The sequence below is a fragment of the Atractosteus spatula genome, chromosome 11, assembly GCF_055471065.1.
Source record: "Atractosteus spatula isolate fAtrSpa1 chromosome 11, fAtrSpa1.hap1, whole genome shotgun sequence".
NCBI classification, from domain to species: Eukaryota; Metazoa; Chordata; class Actinopteri; order Semionotiformes; family Lepisosteidae; genus Atractosteus; species Atractosteus spatula.
In genome coordinates this window covers 4,752,199-4,778,577 of record NC_142716.1, presented here as the reverse complement: position 1 = coordinate 4,778,577, position 26,379 = coordinate 4,752,199, and the positions used below count along the sequence as shown (strand labels likewise).

The 26,379-nt window shown below is 43.7% G+C and overlaps 1 protein-coding gene across 1 annotated transcript in view; it reads left to right on the top strand.

Moving 5' to 3' along the window:
- The first annotated feature begins 261 nt into the window (after nucleotides 1-261).
- Nucleotides 262-26,379, top strand: part of zswim5 (zinc finger, SWIM-type containing 5) — a 64,779-nt gene continuing 38,661 nt past the window's right edge. The window contains exon 1 of the mRNA XM_088926784.1: nucleotides 262-914. Coding sequence (XP_088782910.1) covers nucleotides 407-914 — 508 coding nt within the window. The 5' untranslated portion in view covers nucleotides 262-406. The remainder of the gene's footprint in view (nucleotides 915-26,379) is intronic.

Sequence of the window (26,379 nt, the reverse complement as noted above, 5' to 3'; positions counted from 1 at the left end):
TACGTTTTTTTTATAAAAAACTGGGTTGTATTCGACAAACACCAGCATTTATTTTAAAACTTGATATCTTTACATCGTATTCTGTGGTGTCCGCTGTTACACAAATTAAACTCCTACGGATCTAAATACCCCCCCCCCAAAAATAAAAGATTAAAAAAGATGTAAAGATATATACGAAAACTTGCTTCAGTTGGAAAGGACCTTTAGATAGGTCGCGGAGAAGTTTTGTTTTCTCCATCATAAAGAAAGTTAGGTGTTGGTGCGATTCAGTATTTGTTTTAGGTGGGTAGTGACGTACACAGCCCCCCCTCCCTCCCTCTCCTCCTCCCCTCCCACCCCTCGCACGGAGCTGCTGTCTCTGCGATTCTCAGGCTGGTCTTTTGCTTTCAGTGTTTATGTGGTCGTCATGGCGGAGGGACACGGAGAGCTACCGCTTCAGCCGCCGCTTCCCCTGTCTTCGCCCCCGGCTAGCAAGCGGCCGTGCTTGCGCCCGGCTCCCCGGGGCCCCGGCCCGGGCCCAGGGCCGGGATGCCCGAGCTCCCGGCTCCACTGCCCGGAATCCCTGCTGGACTGCGCCGCCAAGGCCGTGGCGGAGAAGTGGGCCTTCGAGAGGGTGGAGGAGCGCTTCGAGCGGATCCCGGAGCCCGTCCAGCGCCGCATCGTCTACTGGTCCTTCCCCAGGAACGAAAGGGAAATCTGCATGTACTCGTCCTTTCAGTGCCGGGGCGCCGGGGAAGAGGGACCCCTTGTGGGTCCGGGGGCCCCCGCGGGGTCCGGGGCTCTCCCCGGAGGGGTGCCCGGCGGCGGCGGCGGCGGGGGGGGCGCCGTGGCTGGGGGCGCCGGGGACGGACTGCCTTTCCGCCGGGGGATCCGGCTGCTGGAGAGCGGCTGTGTGGAGAACGTGCTGCAAGTCGGTAAGTGGCCGGAGCCGGGGCGGCCTCAGCGGGGCTCCGGGCTCGCCTCCTTCCCCTTTCGCGCAGCGCTTGGCCGCCGGGAGCGAACTTTGCCGGAGCCGACGGGCCGGGGCGAAAGAGAGAGAGAGAGAGAATAAATTTACTTCTATTTTTGTTTTGTTTCATGTAAATATCATTACTTTCATTTGCTTTGGCAACACTGATTGTACCCATCGGTCATGCTAATAAAGCACCTTGAATTGAATTGAATTGAGAGAGAGAGAGGTGGTTGGGGGGGGTGGGCTTGTCCTTTTTTTTTCCTCTCTCTCTCCCCCGGAACAAATGGAAGTTTATAGCGTTGTTCGCAAAGTTTTTTTTTTAACCAGATGTAACCCCCCCCCGCCTCTCTCTCTCCCCCTGACACACACGCACACTCCTCACTAAACCCCTTTAAAATCTGAAAATTTTTGTGCGCTGCGGTCCCGTCCGTCAGCTGCCCCTCTCTCTCTCTCTCTCTCCCCCCCCCTCCCCTCAATCCGTCCGTCCAGCCAGCCAGACGTACATAAAAGAGGAAAAAAAAAATTGTTACAGTGTTTCGGCTTGAGCGGAAAACCTGGCGAGATCCGTCCTCAAGTAACAGCGAGGCAGCTTTTTAAAATTTAAAGGGCTCCTCCGCCTTTTGCCGACCGAGGAAAAAAAAAATTTTTTTCCTGTTTTGATTCAGCGTTTTTTTTTCTTTTTCCGCACATTGTGTGTCGTTCAGAGAGAGAGAGAGAACAAGTGTGGTTTTGCACTTGGACCGGAGCCGACGACCTCATCGGCACGGTCGCCCTGAGTCTAACTTTTTTTTTAAAAAAATCTTTTCATTTCAACTCTGCCCCGTGTTAGAGGCTAATAAATGGTTTTTGTTTTTGGTGACGATTTGTCAAGTGTCGCATTCGTCTCTCCGGCTCTGGGGAGGGGGGGGGACGGAGCTGTCACGATTGAGCAGTATTGGCTATTGATAGGTTTTTTTTTTTAGTCTGAGGCCGGGGGGGTGAGGACACTATTCAGTCTCCTTACAAAATTAACCAAATGTAATCCGCTTTGCTCTTTTCGTCCTCGCCTTTTGTTTGTTTGTTGTCTTGCGGTCAAGACAAAGGATGCTTTTGCGGTCTTAAATATAGCCTGCGTGTTTATATTTAGTTTTATGTATACGTAAGCGAGAGGACTCGTTAGGTGTTCAGCCTCCCACCCGAAATACGGGTTTGAAATAAAAACGAGATTTGTAGGCTACCTCATGCTGTCGTTTCGCACACATCGATGGTTTCTCGCCAACGGGAACACCTTTTTATAAACGAATAAAAAGGCAGTTACTTCGTGGCCGTTTAGTTTTTAATTTTGCGTATTTCCTCCCCCCCCCCAAATTATTTTTAGTTATTTCGGCGGCTGTAGTTTGTGGAAAAAGCCGGTGTCTAAGTGAAAAGCAGTCGGTCATTTTGAGATCCTAAGTTGTTTTGTGTTTCAGGGGCTGTGTGTTTCTGAGGTAAACATGTTCATTAGGTTTTGTTCCGAAACGTGTTTCCACTTTTTTCTTTCATTTTTTCTTTTGAGGAGTGAGCGAGTGGCTATGCATGCTTTATTCTGGGTGTTCAACTGGCTAGTTCTCTTTTGGTAAAACGGATACCATTTCTACAGGCTTAGTCATTCAAAGCCTTTCAGTTAGTTTTATCATGAATGCATTTACTTTATAGTCTAAATAGCGCGTTAATTCCACCGAAGTATTTTACTATGTAGAGCTCCCCCAATAACTGCATCGGTCCGATGTAAGTGCCAAAGGATATATTCTGGTTTTTAGTGCTCTAAAAAAATCACTAATTTTTTAACAAAAGCATAGCATCGTAGCTCTGTATTGTATTTGTATTGGGCATGTAGTTTGCCGTAAATTTCTTTCATAAGACCAAAGTATCTAACAGATTTTCTTTGTAGTCTGTCAGATTAGTTCAGCTGTTGTGTGTTGAAAGAATAGTACCTTTGAAATAGGAGTTTCATGAAAGTCCTTACAGCGCTTGTGCAACAAAGTGAAGATTCTGTGTGTTGAGCATTAATCACTAATGGAATATTACCTTTCCTCTAAGCATGCCATTTAAAATAGTAAAATCATTGAATACTCACAAAGATCTACTGTATTGCATTAAGCGCCTGTGTTTGTGAGCCTGTAATGAAATAAAACGAGCAAATGTTTAGAAGCGGTGAGCAATTTCAGATTTGAAAAGGGCTTGAATTCTCTCTTCATGTTAGCATAAAATTGAGTATACACAGCTCATTTTCTTAACTGACGACTCTGCCAGGAATAACCAGATTTAAAAATCTGCCTAAATCAAATGTGTGCGTAGTGTTTTCAGGAGCTAGAATCAAGAACCCAGAGCTGGAAGGAAAAAGTGTACGAGTTCAAAGGGTTTTTGTTAAAATAATATACATAGCTGAACACATTGTAAGAATCAAATTCTGTTTTCTGTACACCTGTAATATAAACAAGGAGAAAGTTAATATTCCTTTGTAACTGACCTCCTGATGCTCTTGGGTAGACTGTGCCTTACACAGCTTGTTTTGTTCTTGTCACATATCCACTGCTGGGTAAAATAGGACGTCTTAGCTTGTCAAATCAATTTGTGGAGCCGGAGACAGCTTGGAAGGTTTCACATGGATGTGGGTCGACATTGGTTAGAGGACTGTTCTGTTGTGATATTAGATTTCTGAAACCCAGTGCTTCAGTGTGGTGACAGGGCGACACTGGGTTGTAGTGGGTGTCGTCCTTCAGATAATGAGAGTTTAACCGAGGGCCTGAGTATGTGACTGTTAAAGATCCTGTGTCACTGTCCGTAAGAGTAGGGATGTTAACCCCGATGTCCTGGCTCCACGCCACCACTGGGAGAGTGTGCAGTCTGGCGTCCCTAAAATTCCCCCTTAACTTAATTGGTGAAGCAGTATTTGACTTCTCCACCTGATCTGCACCAGCCGCCTCACTGCAGCGCAGAATGGCTGCCACACAACACAGACAGGGGCTGCCTTTCAGTGCTGGATGAAGTGGTTCCCTTTTCCTGTATACTTCAAGTGCTGTTTAAGTGCTCTATTTGCTGAATAACTTTTAGCATTTAGAAACGAGGAAATAAGTGAAATCGCAAAGGAAGTATGGTGCTGTGTTGTTTTTTTTTCCAATAGGATGTTACATCCTTTAAATAAAAAAGGTCAGTGGGATAAGAATTAAAAAAAAAAAGGTCTGTGTGTAATAAGCAAATCGACAAGCAGGTTAGTCCTGTCTGCGAGTGGCACTGTGTTTCTGGTTACAGCTCGGCTCCTTTCTTTCCAGCCTCCTGTCACTGGCATTTTTTCCGGCATCAGCTGTTCAGCAAAGTGTGGACAGGGCATAGCACAGGGGGTGGGGAGCTGATAAAACGCATAGGACCGTCTTCAGCGAACCACCACTAAGGAAATGTTTCATTTAAAAGTGCTTATTTTTAACACAGGAGGTGTAAAATTAGCTGCAGATGGTGGGGGGTGGTTGGAGATGTGCTGATTCCAGAGGGTAGCTTTCCAGTTGGGTGATATGCTTCACTCTCTCTCTCTTTCTGCCCACTTTCTTGTTGAGGCAACAGCAGGGGAAAATGTGGCTCAATCCATACAAAATAACTTTTGTTCACTTTTTTTTTTTGCCAAATCACACTGCATTTCCTTTGGCACTGTTTTGACAGTAAAGCCAAGGTGTTGGGTATTCAGGCTGTGTACATTACTTTTGTTCCTCATTTTAAATATTCTAACCCTCATCTTGCTATTTAATGCTGTCAAGTATCCTAAAAAAGGGGATAGTTAAAATATTTTTTTAAGTCTTATCTGGGGTGTAATTTTTTTCAATTTAATTGTTTTTTGAGAGGATCTTTCTTATGGAAATACATTTTAAGTTCTTATAATGTTACCTAAAAAAAGAGACGTCGAACGAATCACCATTTTTGAGGTTCTGTAACCAAAACAGTATTTTAGTATGTCCTTGAAAGTCAGTTGGCTTCCGTTGTCTTGCACATCACTGTACAGTTAAAAACAAAACACATCTGAATGTCCATAAAAATAATCACTCAATGAATGTGTGGGCCGTTAAAACTGAGCATTGAAAATCAAAGTGATATTGCTGTGGAAGACATGTTGAATTGTCACTTCATTTTAATAGCGTGAATGTTCTGCAAGGCAAATTCGAGTGCTTCAGGTTAGAAACCAGGTTTGCATTTTTATCATAATGAGCAATTAGAATATTTCACACAGCAAATATTGTAAATGAATGCCAAACTAGTTTTTAACTGCATCTACTTTGAGCGTTAACAAACTTGTATTTTCTTCTAGTTAATGAGGGAGCTTGGTTTCTGTCGCTTGGTCAGCTGTACACCCACAGAGCACTGTAGAAAAAGACACCTGAGCTGTCTGCATAGGTTTGAGAAACACTTCTTGAAAACCCTTCAAGAAACAGTGACAGGCACGTTAGGTGGCAGTGACATGTTTCATTGTTATGCAACGCACCAGTTTCAGTACAGAATTAAAGTGTGTAATTGACTATGAAGAGCAATGAACTGTTTGCCTGCAATTTTGTTTTTAAATTGTGCACTTTTTTTTAACCGAGTGCATGAAGTGTTGGTTAAGATGCTCTGTCGGTTTCGTTGTGAGTGACAGAAATGAGAAGTCAGCATACGCTGGTAAAATTGCTCTGCTTTTTGTGTTGCATGTGTGGTCTCTTTGCCTGGAAATACAAAAGTATTCAGAGGATTGTTTTTTCAGTGTCCCAGCTGCAGTAAAAAAGGGTTTTAAGAGATAAGTGTAAGGAAGAGGAATTAATAGATGAAAGTTTTTGCACAACAGAAATCCAGATCTGTGTTCTAATGCCAGACTGGGGGCTGAGAAGGGGATGTTTATTTAATTTTGAATGTTTGAAGAATTTCAATCTCTTTTATGCCCCTTTGTTATGCAGACTAATGGGACTATAAAGAGTTTTTTTGCTTTTTTTCTGATAAAATTATACAGATTCAACCCCCCCCCCAAAAAAAAAAATCTACCGTAGCTTCAGAATGAAGAATGAGCATCAGGGAGCAGAACCAATGTGAAGGGAAACAAAAAGGTTTATTAAAACAGAAGTTCAAGGCTGTTTTTTGCGTTATTCAAGATTAATCTCTTTTGTTCTTCCTTTTCCTTTTTTTTCCTCCTGATTTCCTTTGTTTTGGTTGACTGTGCCATAATTTTAAAGTCTAATTCTTTAAAACGCCTGGGTTTTTTTTGCAAAGTTTTGTGCAGTTCTTTTCCATTCAGTCCTGAGATGGGGGGGGAGTTTCTACACTGGTCGCATGCGTGTTGACCTTCCGTGATGTCAACAGGTCTCGTGGAGAGGAGAAAGCAAGCTGGTACAGTCCATTGGTCCATCCTTCCAAATTCTACTCCTGTCCCAAATGCATAAAATACCACATAGGTCATAATTTGTAGCTTCAATAACACACAGGTATTATCTAATGGGTCAATAACAAGCCATTTCCCAGTTTGTTTACTTAAAATAATTGCATTGATTTTCTTGCCACAGATTCTACAAACGTAGGTTCCACATTCAGCAATGGAAACTTGGAGCGATCTGGTTCAGATTCGTCAAGAAAAGGTCTGATCTTTTCATGCAGACGCAGACTAAGGGGGTTGTCGAAAATGAAGTGTAGGCCTTTATAAGCTTACGTAATTTAACAGAAAAGATGCACGTTTTTGGTGAATACTTTGCAGGGGTGTTAGTTTCTGGTCTGTCTCGCTCTGTCTGCCCGGTCTGAGTCATAAGCTGGAAACCTGTAATTATATTTTTTGTTTCAAAACTGTTCAACAGATGGTAACAGCTATCCATCCATACATGGTCTGAAGCGGGCAGATTATACTACTTTGTTTACTCAAATTAGTAATGCAAGAAATAATTCGCCACTGGAACAGACTTGTTACTTGCTATTCTTCCAGCCCTGCAGTGTTCTGGCTGCATGCTTGGACTTCCAAGTAAAGTGTGTAAATGTGTTCTTGTGTACAAAAGAGAAAACGTGACGAATCTTAAAATAACTAGTTTGCTGTGATTACACCAGAGATGGGGGAATAACCTGATGAATGAAAAACAAGTCAGGTACAATTTTAGCTTCTGTTTTCATCAGTGTTATGATATTTGAGTACAAATGTCAAGCAGAATTGTCATTATAATGCGCAGGTCAATTTCATAGTTAAGATTTGAATGTGACTACTTAATTCAGAGTTTGTGGGGGGCAGTAGCTGCAATTTCTAAACATGTGACACCTTTGGAGAGACTGATTAAAAATGTATGGTAGCCTGTTGCAAATGATAGGCAATCATGTCTTTAATTGTTCAAAATCTGCATGTGGAGCTTCTGTTAAGAGCTGCTCGTGCATCAGATCATTTCACTTTAAGATTAAGCCTTTATTTCTGACGGGAAAAAAGTCAGACTTTTCCTCACTTGATTAGTGAGGAAGTATTTTATAGTTATGTACCATTCATATTTAAAATCTGCATTTAGTTTAGTATGCATTTGCGAAACTTATGGCATCGCTTTAAAAACCTGCAGAAAATTCTTTTATAAAAATACAACCCCGTTAAAATAAAAATTGAAAAAAAACCTGCTTGGGGAAAATGAAGAATAAACTTAGGCTGAGAGGGTTTCATCTACAGTGGTCCAAAAACAAGAATCTTTCACATTTTTGGCTGCGTTTTCTGTTCTGTAAAGATGCCCACCACATATTCGCCAGCTGTCCTCTCTGTCAAGCACTGGGATTTATATAGAGTCTTCAAACAGGAAGATCCAGGGTTCGAGCAGTGACTGGGGATTACTAGGCCACGCACTGCTGGCTTTGGGGATGTGGGGCGGACCAAGTGCCTGAGTCACAGTGACGCAGGAAGCAGAGGTGCGATCGCCTCTGTGAAATCTCAATCATTTCAATAAAGGAATTCCTGACGGATTTAGCCCAGTCAGCCCCGGACCGAGAAGAGAAGCAGTTATGGTAAGCGTGCAAATGCCCAGCCTGTGCCTCCCCCCACAGTGAGTGATGTCGAGCCCGTCCCTGTTGTCGTGCTGAGATCTGAAGGAGGCCCACCTCATTTCTGGGGGAATGTTTAGTCAGTGGAAGTGACTCTTTAACTCGGCTGCCCCTCTGTACCCCCTCCGACCGTACTACTAATGGCAGAAAAGGAGAAGTTTCGGCGCTTGTTTGCTTTGCTCTGGAATTAACCCCGACTTGCTCTCAAGCAGCGTCCCCTGTTCTGGAAATAAATTCTCTTGACAGAGTGTTTGCTTTTATAGATGGTTTCTTCCATGCGTCTGGTTTCTGAAGGAATGTGGTGCTTTGTGGTTTGTTGAGAAACTAGACGCGACTTAAGAAATACATTAGGTGTGCATACCACTTATTTAAGGATTTAAATCTTTTTTAAAAAAAAACGAGTATTGAAATGTGAAATTTTATTTTTGTCAGCTTTTTTTTGTCTTCCTCCTTCTGTACGGTTGATGTCTCAAATCTTTTTTCCTCCTTTTTTGTTCTGTTTTCTTCTATGTTCAAACCCACCAGCCTATATGTTTCCCCGTTAATGAAAGTTTGTCTTTAATCCTAAGGAAAAATACCCTTCGATCGTGGTAAAATATAATTTTTCTCTTCTATGTTCCAAGTGTGCAATATAAAGTTTGAAAAACTTTTAAGGCTCTGACAAAAAGCTTCTGTAGGCGGAAAAAAAAACTTATAGGACTTTTGTATATAACCAGATAATTTGTCAGTATTAGCTGCAGCAAAGGTGAACATTTTCTTTCCCTGTTAAAATATCTAGACCTATCTTTTAAATGTTTAATTTTGATTTTCTGGGGAGCTAGAAAGAATAGGGTTTGAGACAATGCTTGTGAAAAGCTAGGAGTGTAGCTGTGTTTTGAAAGACTGGTCCGGTGATGGGATTTGTGTACCTGGGTCAGGCCATTGGCTGGCCGGGTTTGTGGGAGGAAGTACCACTGGCTAATTCCTGTCAGAGGCTCCTGTACGTGTTTAAGTCTGGGCCTTTTCAGAGAGGAATGGTGTGCCTCACTGCCCTCACTCTGTAGGTTCCCTGTCTGTAGCTTAATGAATGGAGAAGTTCAGTGTTGTGTTTATAAAGGGAATTCTTCATTTTGGCATTATCGGCAACCTGCGATTTGGGCCTTGTCAGCATTGTTTGGAGGTCTGTTCTATCTATGTTTGTGAAATTCCATGTGAAATATTTCCTGTGTCCTTAATCCCATTAAGATCTCTACAAAATCCTACCACAGGGTGAATGGTTACCAGTGTTATTTTATATTTGGTTAAAGTAGACTTTGAGAATGACTTAGGTTTTTCTGAGAGGCTGTATGAATGTTTTATAGGCTCATTTTTTGCGTGCCTGTCCAGTTTGGAAACGCCACTTGTGCCTGTTGTGTCTTTGTTTTGGCTCACAGCAACAGCCTCTGTTCCTACAGTCTCCTCTGGCCAGCTCACCCACTACGTCGTCCTATTTGAACTAATTGTGAGCTGCACAACGAGGTTCAGTCCTCATGGGGGTAGAGGTGTATCCTTTGCTGTTGGCACCGCTAACCTGCAGGTGCCCAGGGGGTCACGGGGTCGTGGTCTGTGTGGCAGCCAGGACTGGCCTTGGTGACCTCCCAGTGGCATTTGAGGGAATCCTGGGTACAGTCAGCTAGTGACATGACCAGGGCCCAAACCTGAACTCTCTGGAACACAGAGGTCAGTTCAAGCTGCTGTGTGTTTTTACAGTTCAGGTCTTTGTATTGAAATGAAAGGATATATACTGAATGGAAAATCTGGAGGGTTTCAGAGTTAGTGCTAAATTAACATCAGAGTTATATGTACATTATATGGATACATTGATTTACTTAGTGGATGAAAACAGTATGGAGTGTATAAATGTAAACCTTATTCATACTGAATATGAAAACCCCTTTTCTTTTTGTTCAGTTTGGAGAACAGTGGCAGTTACATAAGGCGTATTAGGATGTAGTGATATTTCAGTTAAGGCTGCAATGCATAAGTGCTCTTAGATCTAATACTTTAAACAGCAATGTCTTTTATACCTCTGTGCGTGTGCTCACTTTAAACACCTTTCTTCATGAAAGGTTTGTTTAAAATGATCTTTGTTTAGTACTGGTGTAAGAAATTGTTGAAAGCTCATGGAGAGACGTTTTCCTTTTACTTCAGAAGCTTGGCTGACCTCAGTGATGATTAATATATTAATATTGTTAAAGGAAACTTTGTGCACTTGGCTCTCATCCTTATGCCTTTTAGGTTTGGATCTGAATGCATCTATATATGTAAAATGTCAAGTACCCCTCAGCCATTCCCCTTTCATTTAGTTAGTGTGTATCGGAGGCTTTAAGATCAACAAAACTACTGCTGTCTGCCTTATGCAGTCTCTGTACCTTTTGTTGGGTCATGATGGATACATATTGGTGCTAAAAAAACCTCATCAGTACGGGTATTGGTTATACGAGAGGAAGCATCCTTCTGTAGAATGTCTTCAGATTACAGGAAAAGTATAGTTTCCCCTCTTTAAGTGCCGAGAATAGTCTTTAGCCATTCTGATTCCATGCACTTAACGGTTATTGCAATATTTGATCATGGCCTTAGGAAAAAATTGCCACTGCTAAGTAATTTTTCATTGTTAGGTGGCAGTGAGTTGACTAAAATACTTGTTTTCTTTCCAGAAAGGAAATCCAAACATGCTTTCACCCTGTTTTTTATTAAAGTGTGTTGAGAGTGTGTATGTACACAATGCATTTTAAAAGTAAAGTATGCTAAATAACAGAATCCGCTTCTGTTAGATGGGCTGGTGTTGTTGGTTTTATTAGCATTTTGTGATTAGCAGCTTTCTATTTTCTGATGTTTGTTGGTGTATATTAGGTGTGATTGCCAATACAGCACTCTTTCCAGGTCCTCTTCATCTGTTCAAAATTCCTGCAGCAGGGAAAATGAATCCGCTTTGCAGACTGAAGCAGTTTTTTTATTGTGATCGTAATCAACCGTGCATATGGCGACTCCATAGTGCTTAAATCGTATGTTGCCTTTTTTAGAAACGGGTAGTTGCTTTTATTTATGAAAAGGTAGGGGAAAAACTGGAGGTCACAGACGTGTCTTGGGTTTGAGACATGTTGGTTCTGCAGGTGAAAGGTGAGTTTTTAACATGTTCTGAATGTTTCCGATCGAAACTGTAACCCGGTAGCGGAGGTCTCACAGGGTGCCGAATCTCCTCTTCTAAATGCACTTCAGGAAGATTCAAGGAAAAGTCCTGCCTGCTTTCCAGCACTTTTGATGGCAATCATATACATTGTTTGGTTGTTTCAGACAGAAGAGGCAGCTGTGTGGACTAGTGGTTAAAGCTCTGTGCTTCTGCCTGGAAGTTTGACTTTACCCAAAGGCTGGTGGGAGTGTGGAACAAGCTGGTTCCCCTGGTGACTCCTGACTATGAAATGGGCTTACTCTCATTTGTTTGTAACCTTTATGGTTTTTATGTAAATGTAACCATCTTTGAATAAATGTCAGCCAAGTTAATAATAATAATAACAACAGGAAACTTCTTTGTTTTTGAATGGTTCAATCTGCTGCACCTGTACAAATATAAAGCTGCTGTTTCATTGGTTTCCAGAGGTCTAAGCCAGCAGCCGATGTATATACTGAAGGTGTTGCAGGCTCGTGTGCTGCTGCTCTACCCTGCAGAACGAAAAAGAGCAAATCTGTAGTATCTTCAGGCAGTATCTTTTTTTTTATAGCAGGGCATTTTTTTTTTTACCGTTTCACATGTTTTAGTCAGCAGTGCAGATTCATCATAGAGCTACCTCATGATGGGCTTAAAATGTTCAGTTTCACAGTGGTTGATTGCAGATTTAATACGCAGAATGTGCCTCCCATTCGTTATTAGTGAAAACAGTAGCCGATCACGCTGGACAATACACCATGAATTAGAAGCCTAACGCTTGCCTCCCAATGATTGCCAGAATGTCAAAGCAAGTGGTTTAAATGAGATCCATTCATCTTAATCACTGGCTATTCACTCTTCTTCGAGCCCGACCCTCTCCCAGATCCCAATCCTTTTCAGGAAGAAAAAGAAGTAATAGAGAACCCCCACAATTTGTTTTTTCTTCTGTTCCCCCTTATTGTTGTAGTAATTGTTGTAAAAGGCTGTAAGGCTGAATCCTATTGAACACCTGCCATTGTTTCAGGAGGGTAGCTGTGCTTCAGGGCAGCCCATGTGTTGTGTGCTCTGCTGCAGTAGTGCTGTTCTCTCTCGTGTTTTTCACCACCAGTTTGTCTGTTTTATCATCGGTTTTCAGGCTGAGTAGCAGCCGTAACAGTTTATGGGTGAATTTACTTCCTGTTTGTTTTTTCTTTACTGAACATTAATGGTGACTCAAACCAGTTCAACGTGCAGGCTCTTTGGAGGTAGGGTTTGCTTGGAGGCAAAAGAAACCCAGCCTCTAACGCACAGTTGACTACCGGTTCTAAAATGATCTGTTGCGTAGCATTCATTTTTTAAAAAGGCAGATCTGTTCCACTTAGTTCTGTTTCTGCATATAAATGCCATGAATGGTAAGCAAAGGTCTCTATACCAAAAAAAAAAAGACCAACGGTCAAATCATCAATAATATTAAGCATAAGATGTTGGGTTTCCAAAACAATTCTTTCAACTGCCTAGAAACACAGTGCATTTTCAAAGTGTTATATTTTCAAAGTGTTATATACCTTCAGGTTTTATATTTTTATGTAAGGGCTTGTGCAATCTGAGTTATTCACTTCACTGCATATTAATGGTGCTTTTAAATAGTTCAATCCTGGTAATTAATTTCTGTACTGAAGGCTCAGAGTATCTTGTTGTGAGTTTCCATTGTTTCTTGAGTTTTAGAGATGACTCAGCCGATCTCTTATTTTTTTTTTTAGCATATTCACTCGCAAAGTTCTGAAGAGCACACAGAGCGTGTTTGAATCTACAGGGTATGTATTTCTTTGTTAAAGACAGAGGGACAATTAAAAGAAATGCAAGCACGCAAAGCCCTGGTGTGTAGAATCTGTGAAGGACAACACTACAGTTCTCCCTCCAGCCAATGAGAGGTTTTGGTCGCAGGCCCTGATAAGAAACTGCCGAGGTCAGTTGTGAGGCAAGAACTAGTGGCAAGGAACCTGCAGCTCTATGTTCATTCTTTAACTGGACAGATAGTATTTTCTTGATTGGTCCTGTTCCTTGTGTTCAGTCCCAATAATGCCCATGTTTTCTATTTTATGAGAAACAAGTATGGTTTGTAGTGTGGGGCGTTTCCTTTAGTCCTGAATGTGGGGTTCTTTTTTATCCAAATCCATTTGTATTAAAGTTACCAATGGCTTTTCCATATGGGTGGGGGGCTGATAATACACTGTAGGGCTCTAGAGGGTGTGTTTTTATGTCATCTGCTCCACTAGGTTTGCTGCATTGCAGCTTGGTGCTGGCTGATTGCATGTTGCATTAATGCAGTTATTGCACATCTTGTCTTTGGGGAGAGAACACTTGGGAAGAGAGAGGACTGAGTATGGGAAGCGGTTGTGGCAGGAGCAATAGTTTGATTTAATGGTCATATGACCTGCCATAAAGTCTCCTTTGTATTGATGGCTTTTCACGAATGCCTGGGGTCTAATTCTGCTCTCCAGCTGGGCATGCCACCTACTATATCTTGTGTGCTGGATCAGGGATGTTTTCTCATTTTTATTGGTGCTATTTGTTTGCCGTAATGCATGTCCCCTGCCTTATTGAAGACGTGACGCTCCAGAAGAGTGAGCAATGTACTTTTTTTTTTAAAGGAAGTGTTTGTAAATCTAGGAAAAGGTTGATTCAGGCTCATGTGGCTTCATTAGTAACAGCAAAGCTGGCTTTCTCTGGTGTGTGCATTATTTCTAATCCTAGGTTACCTTACACACCGCTCTGCACAGTGACTAGACCAAGGTTCCTCGAGCTTGTGAGCCATTTTCAGAAAAGTATTTTAAGAGGTTTTTAAAATTGACAAAAAAAAACAGGAAAAAAAATCCAAACAAATAAAAAGACACCCAAAGAATGAACAAAAAGCACAGACTTCCTTATTCCCTTTACTGTTTTCTTGTTGTCGATGTTATCACAAAATGGTTGAATGTATCGGGGATAAGTGACCCGTTTGTAAGCTTTTTGTTCTTTCAAAGCAAGCAGGAACATTTAAATTCCTCCCATAAATATCAAGATGCCACTTACCTTGCTTTTCAGAAAGGTGAATAAGAGCTCACAAAAGAACATGGTTATATGTTAGATCTATCAGATGGTTTTTTTTTACAGAAAACGCTCTCCTCACTAATGATCTATCTGGGATTGGAACCATTTCTGGGGGGGTCTGAATTTGCGCGTGCAGCTTCGTGACAAGTTCGGCAACAGCTTGTCTCTGCACTGCTTCATAGGGAGGCGATGGTAGTCTTTGAAAGGTGGTGTGACAAGGTGTGAGGGGACTTGTTGAATCCTTTGTCTCTTTTCGGCACTGGAAGCGGGTAATGTCGCCTAAAGATCAAACTGGCAGTTAGTCGCAGAGCCTGAAAGTGGAGGTTCGCCAGACGGGAGTAATATGCCTCATTTGATTGTAATTGCTTAACAAATGCAAAATAAGGCCTGGGGAAACAAAAAGAGAAAAAAAGGAGAAGGCAAATCAAATAAGGGGAAAAAAAAATCAGCTGGAGATGAGATTGAATAGACAATGGGGGAGATCAAATCACATTACTGTGACAGGATCGTGTTTAGGCAAACAGAAATTCAAATTCAGCAGCCTGCCATCTTCCACACAGCCGCATTGTGTGCACTGTCAAATGGAGCTGGGGCTCTACATCTGGGGCAGTAACATTACACTGGGAGGTTAAGAAGTTTAGAACCCCCCCCCCCCAGCTGCCCCTGGACAAGTCTGAGGCAGAGTTGAGACTGCATGTGTAGGCCCTCTGTGTCCCAGCCACATGGAATCTCACTTCTGTCAGGAGTGCGCGTGTGTGGGGGAGCGTGGGGGTGGCGATGAGGGGCTCACAAAGAGAAGTTCATTCAGTGGCAGTTGGGGGACACCACAAAGCATTATGCAAATGTGTCAGAGTTACAGAGTCCCTGAACACGCTCTTGAATATTTTTGCAAACTGAGGGGAGCGGAGCTCGGCCTCCTCTGGCAGACCTGTCCAGGCACTGTCCACACACTTCCCTGCCCTCGAGCTCGGAGCCCCTGGAAGCGCTCCTCAAGGCCAATCATCGCCGCGTCTCTCGACCGCGGTTTCGTGTAGAGGGTCATTTCTAGTGTCTGTTTGTTTTTTTTTTGTTGATCAATGGTTTTCTCCTTCTTTTGGAAATTAAATGTGTCTTTTTTTAATGAAAAATGGAACTAAACAAGGTAATACAATACAAAGGATACCAGTCTTTTGGTCTGGTTCAATCCAAAAAGTACATAAATGATTTCTTACTGCTTTCAGTTTCTGTGGGCTATTTGGCTGAGCATGAAGAGTTGGTAATTCAGTTGATTTCATTCTGGTTGTACGGCCATGTGATTCAAATTAAACGCTTAGTATTAGGACTTATCCCTGGTCACTGCAGGCTCATTAAAAGGCTAGAGACATTAGCTGGGAACCTTTGACACTTTACCTTGCCTTGGTTCATGAGTTACATGTGATTTTGGGAAGGTGGCTAAGAATTTCTTTAATTTTTAAACTACAATTTAGTACTTTAGAAATTGAGTGGACCCTTTTCCATTTTTTACAATCATTGTCTTTTATGTTCTGTAAATGTTGTATGTAGTAGTTCGTTTATGTAAACCATGGGGTTACAGGCAAAAATGCATTTAAAGTGCAAGCTCAGGGAAATAAGGCCATAAACTTAAATGCTTTAGCTGTCAAATTTAGATTCGAAATTATTGTGGCGCAACATAGCGACACAGATACCCCACAACTCCAGGGCTGAAGTCTCCTTTGCATGGGCTTCTGTGGGGTCTTCCAAGTGTTCTAGTTTGCTCTTACCTCCCAGAGTCAGCGACCGTGTTAATCGGCGTCCTGAAACTAAATTGTTCCTTTGGTTGGGTGTGTCCCCTCCAGGATGCGGCACCGCCTTGCACTCTCTGCTTTTGGGATTGCCTCCATGTTTCCATGACCCAGTGGGCCCGAGCAGCTTTCTGGTGGATACTGAATGGATAATTGTGGCCATCATGACAAATTAGCATCAACTTTGCTTGTTTTTAAGCCGTGATGCATGTTCCTGTTCTGTCTGGTTCATAAAATGGCATAAAACCCAAGTGGTAACTGCCGGGGAAGTAATACAGTTTTCCATCCGCGATAATTGCTAACTAAATTTGTTCTGGACAGATGAAGTGCAACTGTATCGGCAAAACAAGCAGCCTGCAGTAACAAAGGCTCCTTGTTCGGTGGCCATATTTGATGTTGTGTCGGCTGTTTTTCAGCAATCAGATAGGCACCCAGATGGCTGAGGTCTGCTGTATTATGAATATTTAAGCAGCTGCAAGCAGTGTTCAATTAGCCCTCTACCCACTGTGTCACTTTGGGGTTCAGGGTCCAAAGACTTCATTTGATTCGATTAAAAAAGGCTGTTAATTAATTTTGGAAGCATCTCTGCTGCTGAAGATGGCCCCCTTGTGAACAGGCTACTGTCTCCCCAAATTAAACCTCCTGTTTTAAGTGTCTCAAGCAAGAAAAGAGATAAATTCTGTATCCTGTGTTTGCAGTTTACAGTCTTGTATGATTCATACTATGCGTTTTGGATGGCCAGATCTGTGATGCTGTGTTAATCGTATATGCATGTTTACATTGTGTGGCAGAACGGCTCTGGAGGTGAATCGGCTGTTGTGATTCCTTGAGACTCAGATTAATAAGAGTCCAGATACGAAGCCGTATTTATAGAACATAGTGGGTAAACTTCACTGTAAGGTATTTGTCAGCTGTCAGTTGCTATCACATACCAGCCTGAATCCCTTGCACATGTAGGAATGTGGCCTTTAATCAAGAAATGAAAATAATCTCATGACTTGTCCCCCCCCCCCCCCCCCCCAAACATTTAGAATGTATAAAGACCTGGTATTTGAATTGGGTACTTTTTGGAGGATCTAATGACTAATTTGAAAGTAGTTTTGGACAACCGTTTAAAAATACCACGGATATTTTCGGACAAGAGAATTGCAATGCAGTTAAAATTCTTAAGAGGAAACACTCTGAAGGATAGTTATAACAGTTGTCCTTCACTGTTTCGCGGGAGGAATTTTAATTTGAGGATTTAAGACAGCCAGGCACAGGGTAAAATCTCACGGGAGGCGTGAAGGGTGAAGTGGTGTCTCCGCTGAATGCTGGGAGGACAGGTTGCAGGCCTCTGGCTGCCTGGTTCGGATTGCTGCCCATCTTCATCTGACTGATGAACTTGCAAAACGAAGGTGGGTGGTAAGATGAGCCCTCAGAAACCTCAGGTGCATCAGCCCCTCTCTGTACACTCAGCTTCTCCTATTTGCTCCACAGCAGGATGGTGCTAAGCAGGGCCAGTGGGGCCAGACAGGATGCCGATAGCAACGGCCTGGTCTGTCATCGGTCATATCACTAGTGGGCCTTTGTCATTGCTGGGATTGTCACGGCAGAGCATGCGCGTGGTGTGTGTGGGTGTGGGTGGGGGGATATGACTGAGCACGTCTGGATCGCTTACGGGCCCCTCCTGCTCTGCGTTCGGTCACTGAACTCCCGGATTACTCCTGTGTGGATCAGCTCTCAGCCTGTGACGAAGATGACGTGTGCAGTCCCCTGTCCCGCAGCTCCTGTGATGAATGCCGACGTCGGGCAGTCGCGGCGAGGAGAGGTGCCTGGGGAGGACGGTTCCGGTCGTGGTGACCCAGATCCGTGTGGTTTCAGGGAGGTGCTTTCCCCCCTCTCCTCGCGTGCTCCATCGTGCGTGAATACAAGCCGCCACTCACTGCCGTACGGATCGAGCTGGGAGCTTTTCTTTCTGTCTTTAGGGTTTCAGCCTGACATAATATTCAGGGGGGGTGGGACACAATGTAGTGTAACAGAGTTTAAACGGATGTACAAAAGAAATGGCCCTTTTTTGTTGCCAGATTCCAGATTTAACAGATCTGGCATTGTAAAGGAAATGTATTGCCTTGTCATTCCCAAGCTGTTTGGGAAGGCTGAATACTGCAACGCGTTTATAGCTTTGTTTCAGTGTTTTGCTGTATGTGAAGTTGTGAAAAAACAATTTGCAGAGCATCTGTCCACTTGGTTTGTGAATGCCTTGCATTACCTGCTGGAGCCTCAGATATTACATATATCGGAAGGATGCACAAAAAGTTCATTTTTTGCTTTTAAGTTTTTCATGCTGTGTATAATTAAAAATAAGATTTTTTTCTTCTTCTGCTGAATGCTAGATGTCGTTAGAGGCCATAAAGGGAGAGATGACCTGAATCAAGAGAACTGATATACAGTAATTTCGTGAGCTCCTCAGAAATTCAGGGCTCTTCAGTGTAGAATGCATTTAAGAAGTGGAACAGTACTTACCTGTTAAGCTAGTATTTGAAGATAAGAAACAGCCTTACCTTCACACTAGCTTTGCATGCCAATGTGCTGGCAAATGCTTTAGTTTTCAAGCCTCTTAGAAAGCACGCAGCACCTTAACAAAGTTCTGGATTTTAAGACAATCCTCTGTAAAATTATTCTTGACAAAGTACAAACTACAGCGAATCAGTAAAGAAACCGTCAAGCAGTTTGCTGATATGACAAGGGATTTTAGCACGGCGGATCATAGCTATAAAATGTACTAAATGTACTTGCTGTGGACACATGGTTTACAGCTGCAGTCTCTGTTCATGCTTTGCTCCTGAACGATCCTCTTCCTGTGCTGAGAAAAGATTCTTGCATCCTGTTCTGAAGATTACAGCTGGCTCTTACTGGCGCATTTCTGAGTGACCCAGCCTCCAGTCGGCCTGATGTGGGTTTGTTCTTAGCAGTAGGCTGCATCCCGGAGCGTCCTAGCCCCCTGCAGTGGAAATGGAAACAGTGAGTGACGAGCCGCCCAGCTGCAGACGTCACCCCTCCAGTGCGGTTAGCGCTGCAGCCGTGCAGCCTGCTCTCGGTGAAGCGATCCCCGCTAACGAGAAGCGCCTGTGCGAGAGATAGCGATCTCCTTCTCACGGTTACAGCTGCCTCGCCTCCGTGCGCTGGCTGTCGGCGGGAGAGGAGACGCCGCCGGCGTGGTGTTCAGTCGGCGAAGGCTGCACGTCGGGCCGGCTCTCTGGTGTGGAGAAAATCCGTGGGTGATATCGGTGCTGGAGGTGAAGCCGAAACTCCGGTTTCTTTCATCATTGCGCAGCAGTTTCTGCACCTCCACCTTCACAGGGCAAAGCGCCCAGTCGGAACCCTACCAAAGTCCAATGAGTAATCTCCGTTCTTAAGTAATATGTCAGCAAGGGGATTGAAATGTTGCACATAACTTATTGTTGCAAAATTAAGGAAGCATAATTAATTGGTTAACTCCCCCCCCCCCCACTGTATCCATAATATGGTAGTAGAAAGACGTTTGTTCTTACAGCACAATAATTGGACTTGCGTGTACAATGTGTTGTGGTTTTCAGAGTTTGTGACTTACAGATTTATAATGAGTTGGGGAAGGAAAGAAGCAACACATTCTAGCACAGTTTATTTGAAAAGGACCAATATTTCTCTTCTGTTGCATCTAATTATTCACATTGTAAAGAGCAATATTAAATATGTAGTGTTTCTGTGCCTAGAGTTAGTCGTGCTATAAGTGTGCGATTGAATCGCAGTGTCTTGGGCATTGTGTCCTGCTACTGCATTTCAACACGAGCCTTTATTTCTTTGCTGTAACTTGCTTGATACAGGCCATTAGTCCTCAAGAGCCATTTGGTTGTTTCAGGCGGCTGAATGAACAGATGACAGCCGGGGGGGGGGGTTAAAAAGAGGGAAAAAATCACGCTTCCGCAAAACATAAACAGATCAGCCACTCTCTCGCACACTCACACAAAACACACCAGCACCCTCCCCGGACACAAACACCTTCTTGGACAGTCCGTTAGTGTTACACACAGCAGCCCCCTGACGCTCCGCCCCACAAGACCACGCGAGTGTGCGTATGCACATGCGAACGCGCAAAGGGGTGCTCGGGCCTCCCTCCGAACATGATTAATGGGCCTGGCTCTCCAGGCTGCGACTGGCCTCTCTCCCTGCCTCACCTACCCCGGCCTCTCCAACAAACGCGTTTCGTTTTATACGCCGCTCTCCACCCCCTCCAACAACAAAAATATGAGAACAAAAAGCAGAATGGCACAGACAGAGGTCCAGGGGGGCTGAAGACATAAATCATATTAGATTATTCAGCTCGTTACAATGCAGGGTTCTTCTAAACACGCAGACCTCCGTGTGTTGTGTGCTGCATGAAAGTAAATGGGAGGCAGTTACTTATTCAGGCCAGCAAAGATGAGCTGCAAATTTGTGTGTTCGTGTGTGTGTGTTCGTGTGTGTTCGTGTTCTTGATTTGGAAGGAAGGAACAGCTGAAGCCGCATCTCATTCAGGGGCTCAAGAACCAGCCCGCCCTCTCGCCGCATATGAAACGCTCACATAAATGTAATGCGAAGTCGTTCGTGCCACCCTGTAGTCAAATACAGGCCATATGGTCCTCTCAGTTTGCCTTTAGTCAGTGCCTTAGCATTAGTGCTGATGAAGCATATCATTGGTTTACTGTTGAAACGGGACAGGGCTCATAATGAGAGTGAGTGTAGTCGCTCTTGATGTGAAAAACGGTTTCAAACGCTTTATGAAACAGTGCTATGACAGTGCAGGTTGGTTGTGAGTGGGCTTTTCTTCAAATTGCATCTGAGACTGATTACTCTGCTGCTTCTTCTGAGCAGCCCTGTTACTGGACGTCTTTATCGCGCTTTTGCAACGAGAAATACCTCAGTGTCTGATCTCTGCAAGATTGGGCATTTTTTCCTCCCCTCACACGAGGTCTGTCTGTCGTGGGCTTCGGATGTTCTCCGTTACTAATTTTAAAAACACGTTTTTTTTCCCTCATTCCTCTTCTTTCTGGTCCGGTTTCTCCTTCGTTCCAGAATGGCATGCTGACATCCTGATGCAGGTGGCCTGTGTGCTGAGGGTGCTGAGTGGAGTGGCTTGTCCATACCTGCAGACAGCGAGCGCGCATCAGCGAGAGATGGTTCTCGTTGCTGCATGCAGCACCTTCCCACACGCCTGCGTTTCTGACTGCAGTTCCTGGTATTTGTTTCCAGTTTTGCCACCAGCACTCTGATTCTATTGGCTAATCGCTTTCTTCTGAGAGCTTATGTGAATTCTCCGTGTGTTTTCACTTCATTGAATGAAGAAAAAAAAAACACACGATCAGGGCGATAAAGCTTATTTTGTTGACCCTGCAATCATTTTAAAAGAAGAGTCAGAATTCCCCTCTGGCTGAACAATGCAAAGTTTTTTTTTCTTTTGTGATAACCTATGCATTCCCTCTTTTTGATGCTTTGAATATTTAAGTTATGACCTCCTGCTTGTCTCTGGCCAGTGTCTCTCGTGTGGTTGTTTTCATGAGCCCGGTTTCACAACTGGCCTTTAGACTGCTGTATACCTCTCTCTCCTCCGGGCCTGCCTCTGTCTTGCCAGTGACTAAAACAAGAATGCAGCCTCACTACTTTAGGCTCCTCGGTTCCCTGAATGCTTTCGTACTGTGCTGCGTTCTCTTACCATGCATCTCCAACCAAGATGCATCTCGGAGGCTTAGGGGCCCAGTGTGAGGTTGCTTGTCTCCATGCACTATTGCGGAGGCGATTCCTGACTTTTTTGTCCGACTGGTCTCCTAGTAGAGAAGGCTTGTCTTCTTCCGGGGCGGATAACAAAACCTGAATAGCAGGCACGCATGCTAGCAAGAGGGGGAGAGCAGAGCTTCCTCGATGGAGAGATTCTGTAGTTGCCACGGTCTAATAGGATAAATGTGTCCTCTGCGGCGCGCGTGGAGGCTGGTATTCGGACAGGAGTGCGGCACCAGGAGAGCTGGTCACGCCATTGTCTGCGGTCTTTGCTGAACACCGAACTGGCAGCGCCGCTGAACTGACGCTGATGCGGTGAACAGGCCCTGCTCTTGCCCTGCGCGGTCCCTACCCTTCACCCTCCGAACTGGACTCGATCCTTCTCCGTCTTATTTTGCGTTTCCGCCTCTCGCTCGCGTCCCGGAGGGCTCCAGCCGCTTTTTCAGCAGCGGCTGAGAACGGCGCAGAGCCCTGGGGTCAGGAATTACCGTGACGTGAACTGATCACACGCTGCACTTTCAATCCTGGGAAAGTTAATTATAGGGAAGCTCAAGAGAGAAGGGGATTGGGCCCTGGAGACCTGCCCCTTCCACTCCCTGTCCCATTCAGTGATCAGATGGCCTGGAGGAACTCCCTCTAGGCACTCTCTTCCTCTCTACGCAGAGAGCGGGGGGTGAGGTGGGGGGGGGGTAGGACTTTTTTTTTTCCCTGCCGTGGCAGCAGAAGTGATCGATCGCTGCTGTGAAGTAAAATTCAGTGTTTTGTGTTTTTTTTTAAATAATTTTGAAGGTGGCGAGTAATCGCGTGGTAATGGAATTGCCAGCAGCAATGAGATTAAGGAAAATCTGAAATCTGCTGCTGTAATTAAAACTTAGCAGATACAGATCCAGCTCGCGGTGTTGTTCCCCAATTCTTATTATTTGCATGTCTGCCATGAGATTCCCTTTGAGAACCGAAGGGGTATAGTTTGGGCGAGTTATTACAAGTAGACACACTCTGAAAAAGAATGAGTTTTATTTGCAATAAGAATGAATGCAATTGGGCGAGAATGGGTTTTATATACAGATCGTGGTATTTATCTTTACCCCTTATTCTCAAACCAAAAAGTCTGTCGTGCACTTGGGGTTTAACAGCAGTTTCTTTAATGCCGCCTTTTCCATTTTCTTGGATTGTATTTGTGCTTTATAAGCTCCGCCTTGTTTTGCAGCACAGTTTAAAAAATAGTGTATTTTCAATGTGATACAACAGAGAAAATGAACAGTGTTGACTGTCTACAAGAGAGCTGAAACAGGTGTCTTTTTTTCCCCCCTCTTGCGACTTTTAATTTTGAAGGTAATTTAAGGGAATATTCATGGCCATCATCTTTCTTCTCTTGATTTGGTGAAGAAACGTCAGCCTGTAAATCAGTTCGTGATTGAAGAGGCTTTTGCTGGATAATTCTGTTTGATTGGAGTCTCACACCCTCATTATCATTTAAAATAAAAGGAAAAACAGCACCTTAATTGAACTCCAAGCCTTGTGTGCTTTCATATCTCTTGAGTGAAGTCATATCTAGCCTATCTGTTTTCGTTGTCCATGTTCTGTCTGTGTCTTTTCATTTTCTAAATAAGAAAGCCGTGATTGTGCCTTTGACATCGGAGGGGGAAGAGTGTGTGTTGTCTGGGTAGAAAATTACATTTGCATCTTGGAGGGCACCCGAGGGCTCTTTAGGAGCCTGTGCTTGGCAGGAATCCTAAAGAAAGGAGATAATTTTGTCTTGTTTTTGTTTATCTTAAATTTTCTTAGGGGATGTCTTTTAGATCTGGTTTTCTGCTTGCGATTTGTACTTGATGAACGATATCTCAAATTAGTCTCTCACTGCTGGACTGCAGAATAAGTGTAGCTGGGTGCACACTTTCAGTCTAGCTTGGACAGTGGCTGAGGATAATGCTATTTTTTCTTACCTGAAAAATCCCTGCTGCTTAATATCACTCCCTCCCCCCACCTTGTCTCAATCAGGGCATTAAAAGAATTGAAAAACTCCATTTAGTCTTTTCACATTGTGTAGCAAATGACAATTTAGATTATTAGACCTTCCTCCTTAAAATGATTGGATTTCCTTCCCTGCTCAATAAAGACTTGTAAGGCTGTGTTAGGGATGAAGAATCAGTCCAATCAGTGAGGGCTTGTCCTTCATTTACTCTGGGCTCAGAGCAAAACCTTTGGGCATGTACCCTCATTTCCATGGGTTTCCACCTCCGAAAACAGGAGTTGTTAAAGTTTTTTCCTCTGTTCTGCTCTCCCAAATCATTCTTTTTTAATACTTTGAACACCAAGGCTCAGCTTACAAGATAGAGGCATGTCATCAGCTTTTTGTGCTGGTGTTTCAGCACAGCAGCTCTCTTGGTCAAGATGGTGCATTTTAACCCTGTGGGGCTCATTATTATGGTCTTTCAGCACTCGCCGATTCTTTCATGGCTGAAAAATGTAACTCTATAAAACAGGCTCGTTCCGATTTGGCTTTAGTTATATAGTTTTACATTTGCAATGTGTGCCATAGACCCCAATCTACAGTAATGTACATCTGCAGTCTGTCAGTTAAAATGTGAGTTCTGAAGTGGAAAACAACTTGCCCTTTTAAAGCACAGATGCGAGTTTAGTGTTGTTGATGAACACATTACAGATTTCCAACCTTTTAAGCAGTGGCCCATATCAGAAATAAATAAAGGGATTACAATTTGAAAAGAGCAATCAAAGAATAAAAGAGAATTCTTGCAAGTATCTGCCAAAGTTATATTTGTTCCACAACTTTGTGCAGCGATAGAGGCCTAGATAAAATGCCCCTATAGCTGCAGAAATTTAACCTAGAGGAAAGACCGGTTATAACCGGTACGGGTCCACATTCAGTTATAGCTTGAATAGAATTACAAAAGGGTGAGTGTGTTTGAATAATCTCTTTCTGTGCAGAAACAGAATAACAGGACACAATCAGGTGTTTATGATATTGCATTCCTCTGGTGTCTTCACAAGTAGAGTGCGCACCTGGTATAATTGCAGAATCACACTTATTAGTCAAGGGCAGGTTTTTGAGTACCAAGCACATTAGTTACGATCTGTCATCAGATGTGGCTTGTTAATGCATCATCCCACAGTTACACCAGGCCCGAATTCCCTCTGGTGAAAGGTATCTGGAGGCTGGGCTAGGGTCCCCCGCTACCGTGCGTCTGACTGTGAGTCTGTCTGGTCACGGAGCGGTGTGGTCGGCAGTCAGTCAGCCAGACTGCTGTGCTCACCTTCCACTAGCTGTCCGTGGGCCGCCTGTGTGCGACTGTGTAATTTGCTCAAATCACCCCGATTTCCCCCAGCTTACTGTAAACGGATTGTGTGCACCTGATGTCAGTCTCTAAAAAAGCACAGCTAGCACCAACGTTTTTGAGACATTACGTGCTGCTGGTGCGAAATCTGCAAAGGTTTCTTCACATTTCCTGGAGCCTTCTAAATGAAGCCAGTGGAGTTTAACTCTCGACACAGCCGGCCTGTTTGGCTTGCCTTTTTTCCCCTCCCCTTCAGCATTGACTCAGCTTCTGTCAAGTCGACGCTTAGCAGCTCTCTTCTCTAAAGAATCAAGTGCAGCAAAATCTGTCGAAAGAGGAATTACTCTCTTTTTTTCCCCCCTCTTGTTCTAAAATGAATTCTTGAGGCGTCTCCTCCCAGCTGTCTCTCTGTTTTACCGTGCCATGCATGGGCATTGCAAAAAATGTTGAGTCGAAAGAAAATGCATGCAGAAGAAGACTACACTTCAAGTGGCGTGTACACACACACACACACACACCGCGCGCCTGCCCCCCAAGCAGGGTGTCGGAGGTCTGCACGGCTCCCTGAGTGATGCAGCAGGGCCCTGGTGCCCTGTGATCTGCAGAGAGCAGTGGAAAGTAGCACCTTGAATGTGAAGTCTCGCAGACCGGCGGCAGAGTGGCGTGCCTGTGAGAGACTTCTTTCTGAGGGAAGCTAGGGGGGCCACAGTCAGCCACACGGCTGAAGTTTCCTTTCAAGGTGAGAGGAAAGAGCCATCATGGGGGAGGGAGGCTCTGATCTCTGGGGTTAATACGTGAATGTGAAATTCAGCCTGCTCGTCCAGCAGATAGTTTTGTGGAACAAACCCTTCTCTGATTTCAGGAGGCCTGCTTTCAGATAACTAGATGACTATAGTAAGGAAATACTGCATCTTCCGCCTCCTTCGATGACTGTAATCTGAAAGAGACGGGGGACTGGCATTTGGATATAGCGGGTGACCAGTTGTTTCGGGAACACTTCAGTGTTTTGTTTTTAAAGGATTTTTTTAGGATATTTATAATTTAATGATTTTTGTTTTTCGGATGCATGAACTTTTAACACTGAAGTGTCAATGAAAAGAGGGGAAATCATTTTGTAATAATGATTAGTGGTGATCAGTTAATCTAGTAGGGATGCACCTCATGCTGTATTGTATATTCCGAGTAATTAAGTTAAATGGTGGGATTTGCAACCTCTAGTTTAAAGTTATATTTTCTGAATCATTTACTTTTCAAACACATTGCCCTACTTTTTTAAAGAAAGAAGCAATGTTAGTTCAGTTTACTGAACTACAAATCCCCCTCTTTTAA